Genomic DNA, 5,827 nt, shown 5'->3' with positions numbered 1-5,827 from the left:
GCCCGCACCCCGAAGCGCCCGTAGCTCCTCCTCCGCCCCCGCCGCGGCCGCTTCCGGGGGCTGGTGGGGCGGGGCGAACCGAGGCCCCGCCCCCGGCCCGGGTGCCGCCCTCGCCCGCCCGGCGTCCTGTGCACCCGGGCGCCCCGGGCAGAGAGAGATATTGGTGGGGCCTGGCGACGGGAGACGCGGAGGGAAGGGGACTTGCTACCCCCAACTCGTGGGTGGAAAACACCGGTAGTAAACCGTTTGCAAAACTGTACGTAAGGTACCCGGATTGGGGGAGACACCCCGCCAGCATGAAAGGCGTGCTCTTCCAAGTTAGATAAGTAGCTTACAACGCCCACCCAGAGGTTCTATCTGGGGTCATGGGTGGTGGTGGGTTTTCTTGACACCATTCCGTATCCCCCCAAGTTTTCTCCAGTGAAAACTGCCTCCAGGGTTTCTCTAGAACCCCCTTTCCCTGAAAGTAAGCTGATTTTAAGGCGCTCTATTAGCAAAGACGGTTTAAAAGAGTCTACGTCACCCCCTCCCACCTAGGGGCAAACGACAGAGAACCAAGTTATTTATTGGGCAAAAACTGGTTTCTCTCACGAGATTGCTGAGAAACGTTTAATTTCCTCTTTCAAGGCTTGGCAGTGGTGAGGTTGGAAAGTTCAGAGCAGGGTATAAAGTACGTGGTGATGTAAGGCACTGCTTGACGTCTGACCCTAGAATGCTCCACCATGAGCACAGCAAGGGGCGAGGAATGTTCCCTTGGTCCCTACAGGCCACCGCACACAGAGGGACTTCCGTGCAACCCTAGAGATGCCGGCAGAGCCACAAATCATCTGTGTATTTACCCCCTCTAATGAGAAATAATTCCGAAGGCACTACCCAGTTTTATTAAAAAGTATTTATTATCCTTCACCAACTTATGACAATTATACAAAACTGAAGCACACACACATACATAAACACAGCCATAAAAAGTTTATCCCAAAAGACCACTCTGGAAATCTTTCAAAATATGATAGTTGCTTTAAGAGGACGGAGAAATGGGCACTTTCCATCATAAAGTTCCTTCCCTAGGTGATTTCATTAGGTTATTAAATAACCCCTTCCCCTCTCACATCCCTCTCCTTTGAATTACTTTTGTTTTTGAGAAAGGGAGAGAGAGAGAGAGAGAGAGAGAGGGCGATCACGCATGAGAGGAGGGGAGGGGCAGAGAGAAGGAAGAGAGAGAGAGTCCTAAGGAGGCTCCCTGGCCAGCAATGGAACCAGACACCAGGCTCTATCCCTTAAAACATGAGATCATGACCTGAACCGAAATCAAGAGTTGGATGCTTAACTGACCGGGCTCCCCTCTGAGTTACTTTTGAGCAGTTACAAAAATAATCTCTTCAAAGTCCTTGAACTAGGACTCATAGTTGTTGTTTTCCCCCTTTTGGATGGACCTAGCAGATCTGAGAAGCCTGCTCTTGGGGTGAGGGGAGTGGGATAGGAGGCCCCGCACAATTTATTCACCTTGGGGGCCTCTCAGGGTTGCAGCACCTTCACCGGAGTCTTCAATTCCTGCGTATTTTCTAATTTTTAAAAAATGTTTATTTTTGAGAGGGGGGGCAGGGAGGGAGAAGAGAGAGGGAGACACAGAATCTGAAGCAGGCTCCAGGCTCTGAGCTGTCAGCACAGAGCCCGATGTGGAGCTCGAACCCACGAACCGGGAGATCATGACCTGAGCTGAAGTCGGATGCCCAACTGACTGAGCCACCCCAGGTGCCCCAATTCTTGTGTATTTTCTATTTCTCCTAGCACCACAGGATCTTGGAGATTACCTAGTCCAATCCCCTTATTTCCTAAATGAAGAAACTGAGGCTCAGAGAGGCTCAGCAAAGTACCTGGGGTCACACAGTGAAATAGCAGAGTCAGACCTCTGAGTCCTAGTTCTTGTACTGTTTGCTACATGATGTTCTAGAACTTCTCTTCCCCTGCCCCCCCCCACCTCCTTCCACAGAACTGTGGTCACACATAGGACAGTTGGAATCCGTGCACACAGCTCTTCTTAAATTGCTAAGTAGGACCTCCAGGAATTTTATTTCATACCTTATTTCCTCCGAAGACCTTGAAACGATTTTGCATTTGTTCTCTCGCTTTTTTTTTTTTTAATCTTAAAATTTGGCACTGAGATTCTATCCCTCTCCCTCAAGCAGATACTTCCTAGAGTTATTTCTGTGTGCGAATGTGTCCTCCTCATTCAAATTGAGGAGAGCTTGGGGCACCTGGGTGGCGCAGTCGGTTGAGCGTCCGACTTCAGCCAGGTCACGATCTCGCGGTCCGTGAGTTCGAGCCCCGCGTCGGGCTCTGGGCTGATGGCTCAGAGCCTGGAGCCTGTTTCCGATGCTGTGTCTCCCTCTCTCTCTGCCCCTCCCCCGTTCATGCTCTGTCTCTCTCTGTCCCAAAAATAAATAAACGTTGAAAAAAAAAAAAATTAAAAAAAAAAAAAAACAAAAAACAAATTGAGGAGAGCTGAATTCTGCGTGTAGGTGACAGAATGTGACATCGGGGAGGAGCCCAAGACTGGGCTCCACTTTCCGCACTTCCAACTCAGAACCTGTGCTTCTGTTTCTTTGTGGGTCCCCTTTCTTTCCTTCTGGTGGCCTTCCCTTCCTGCTTTTTCCCTCCTGGCCCCTTCCTTAAGCCTGCTGGACCCACCACTGCTGACTGTACCTGCTAGGAACCCTGCTGAGTGTCTTCCTTTTCACTCTCCACTCCCACCCTGGCTAATTTCATTAACTTGCAGGGTCTTGGACCACCCAGGAAAGATGCAGGGGACCCTGCTTCTTACTCTGGGAGACAGGATGCAGAACCATTATAAATGCGGGGAAGGAAATGGACAGGACACTTTCCCTTCAAAGTGCATCCCTTGGGACATGTAAACAATACACTGCAGGATAGGAGGGTCCCATGTGGCCGTCCTGGGAATCTGCATAGATGATGTCACCAGGAATCACCCAGCAGACCGCGGTCTCCAGCACCTTCCCTCCGACATCGCTGGCAGGCCCCGGAGGGGCTGGTGACCGTACGCGGAGGGAGAACCTCATCGGTCCTTGTTAATTAACTATCCTTGGGAGTCATCTCATTATATAACCATCCCTGATGTCCGCATCTGCCTCGGAACTGTCACTCTTGTCAGAAAGAGCGTCTTCAGGCCACGGGCACTCTGCAGAGGGGCTGGCGAAGGGTGGCTGTGTTCCTTCCCCACTGGCTGCCAGAAAGCTTATTTCTGTTTCATCTGAATCCTCTAGGTTGGCTGTCTCTTCTAGAAAAGATGGTGACGTCGGGGGTACTTCTGAGTCGTCATCGGGGATCCTCACAAACACAGAGTTTAAATTTACATTGAAGGTAATTTTGTCCCCAGACTCCTCGGTGGCGCTGTCATCATCCTCGGAGACGGGGTCCTGTGGCAGCCTCCCTCTCTCCTTGTAGGCCCCACTCTTGCAGCATTCCGGCTGCCCGGGGCTGGGCCATGCTGCCATCAGGGGCTCGGTGTCAGCCTCAGGTTCGGATTGATCCGGTTCCTCAGCGTCCGGCTGGTTGCAGTCTTCCAAGGTGGCCGAGGAGGCGGAGGCCGGACCCAGAAGCCTGCCCGTTAGCCCGTGCATAGTATAACCACCTCCGCTTATTGGAGGGGCCACCTCATCATTGCTGTCGCTGTCATCGTCGTAATTATAATCCCACACTTTCTTCTTCCTGTTAACGTGAATCACCTCCACGAAAGCCACTGTTTCCAAGGGTGGCCTCTCGAGAAAGACCCAGGATGACAAGTTATTAAAATTCTTAAAAACAAAAGAGAGAGAGAGAATCAATTCTGAGTGTTTGCTCTTTATTTTTTGACATAATAAAACTCAGTGAGATGAACTGTTCAGTGATGAGGATGAGGACAGTGAGGCCAACGGCAACAACAACGGCTAACGGTTACACAGTGTTTCCCACCTGCCGGGCACTGGTCTCTGTGCCTCACTCGTGTCATCATTCGTTTTACCCTCACGGCCCTGCCACGAAGCAGGCTTACTATTCTTATCCCCATTTCACAGATGACAAAAATGAGGCAGAGAGGTTAAGAAACGTGCCCAGGGGGCACGAACACTGAGCGGCGGAGGCTGCCTGCGGCAGAGGCTATGTTCTGGCCTCCACTCCTTCCCGCGGGGCTCCCCTCATCGCTTCCTGCTGCTCAGGGGACTCTGGCCACTTAGATTCTGGATTGCCATCTAAATCTGTCCACTGAAATTCTCCTAGGGAGTGTCAGGGAACCGTGGGTGAGGAGAGACTCTGGAGAGCCCATTGTATCCGGGTCACAGCCCCCTGGACTGGAGGATCTTCAGGATGAAGAGGGGATCCTAAAAGAGTTGGGAGGGTTAGAGGAATGGCAAGACTGGAGCTCACTCTATTCCAGCTCTCGGAAGAAAGCACCACCGGGACACCAGCTGAGCAGAGAGCTGGGGAGAACACAGGAGAACAAGGCTGAGTCTTGCCCCGTCGGTGGGTCTGTCTCTAGGTTAACTACGGTGGGGCGAACGAGGAGGTGGTCAGGAGACTCCTTTCAGAGACCTGGAATCGTCATCAGCACCATCTTCCTATTTTCCTAAGGCCTACTTGGGCTGCCCACTTGGGCAAACCTGCTCTTCCCCTACTCTACCCAAGCCAGGCGTAGGGACAATTGTTCTGTTGGGTTGTTCGTCTTTTTTCCCACAGGATTCCTAAGGGCGCTTCAGATCACCTGGATGCTAATTGTTTGCTGATTATTTATGTCACATGTGTTTTCCCCTAGCCCGTGGTTCACCATTTTACTCTCTTTGTGAGGACATTTGATGACAAGAAATTCTTAGTTTTAACGTAAGAAAACGTATGGATGTCGAGCCTTTATGGTGTCTGCTTTTTGCGTCTGAGAGAATCTTCCTTACCCCAAGGTCACATAGAATCTCCTACAGTGCCTTTCATAGGACAACCTTTAATATACCTGGAACTGGTATTTGTGTGTGGCGTGAGGTAAAGTTCCAACTGCATTTTCTCCCATATAGATACACTTATTGACCCAGCCAATCCTGTCCCCATGGCAATAGCTACTCATCATTAAACATGTTTCCATACGTGTGGGTCTGTTTCTGGGCTCCCTATTTGACCAAATCTTTGTTAATGTCTCTCAAGAAGCCATTTTCTCCATAAACGACCTGTAACATCCTCTATTAAATTCATTCTTTAATGTTTAAAAAATATTTTTTTATTACTATTGCAATGGTATTTAAAATCAACTATATGATTCCACTTAACTGTACGATTTCAAGTTCAAAACCAGATAAAACTAATCTATGCTGTTAGTAATCAGGATAGTGGTTATCCTCGGTGGGGGTTAGTTACTCGAAGGTGGCAGGAGAGGGACTTCTGGAGAGGCTGATTATATATTCTCTTTCTTGATTTAGGCATGAATTACATGGGTGCATTGAGTTTGCGAAAATTCACAGGGCTTTATACTACGAATTGTGAACCTACTTAATTTCTTGGAGGTTGAAAAGCAGCTTCATGTTTGTTTTCTGATTATTGCTAGTGTATAAAAACGCAAGCATTTTTTATATTGATTATTTTGTATGTACCAACGTCACTAAACTTATTAATCCTAATCATTTATCTCTAGATTCATGTGAATTTTTTACTTTGCCAGTTATATCATCTATAAATTGTCACAGTCCCTACCCTTAGTCCTCAGACTTTAAGATCTAGGAAGTTTTTGTTTGTTTTGTTCTTTTCTATATCCCCAGCACCTAGAACATGTAAACACATGGTAGGTACTCGGTAA

General features: G+C 48.9%; 1 protein-coding gene across 7 annotated transcripts in view; it reads right to left on the bottom strand.

Moving 5' to 3' along the window:
* Positions 1–2,494: 2,494 nt before the first annotated feature.
* IFNAR2 (interferon alpha and beta receptor subunit 2) overlaps positions 2,495–5,827 on the bottom strand; it is a 29,609-nt gene continuing 26,276 nt past the window's right edge. For all 7 annotated transcript variants that reach the window (XM_030328523.1, XM_030328524.1, XM_030328521.1 and 4 more), the window contains one exon: positions 2,495–3,812. In XM_030328523.1, coding sequence (XP_030184383.1) covers positions 3,108–3,812 — 705 coding nt within the window. In that variant the 3' untranslated portion in view covers positions 2,495–3,107. The remainder of the gene's footprint in view (positions 3,813–5,827) is intronic.

This window comes from Lynx canadensis, chromosome C2 (genome assembly GCF_007474595.2).
Source record: "Lynx canadensis isolate LIC74 chromosome C2, mLynCan4.pri.v2, whole genome shotgun sequence".
Taxonomy (NCBI): domain Eukaryota; kingdom Metazoa; phylum Chordata; class Mammalia; order Carnivora; family Felidae; genus Lynx; species Lynx canadensis.
This window is presented reverse-complemented; position numbering and strand designations above follow the sequence as displayed.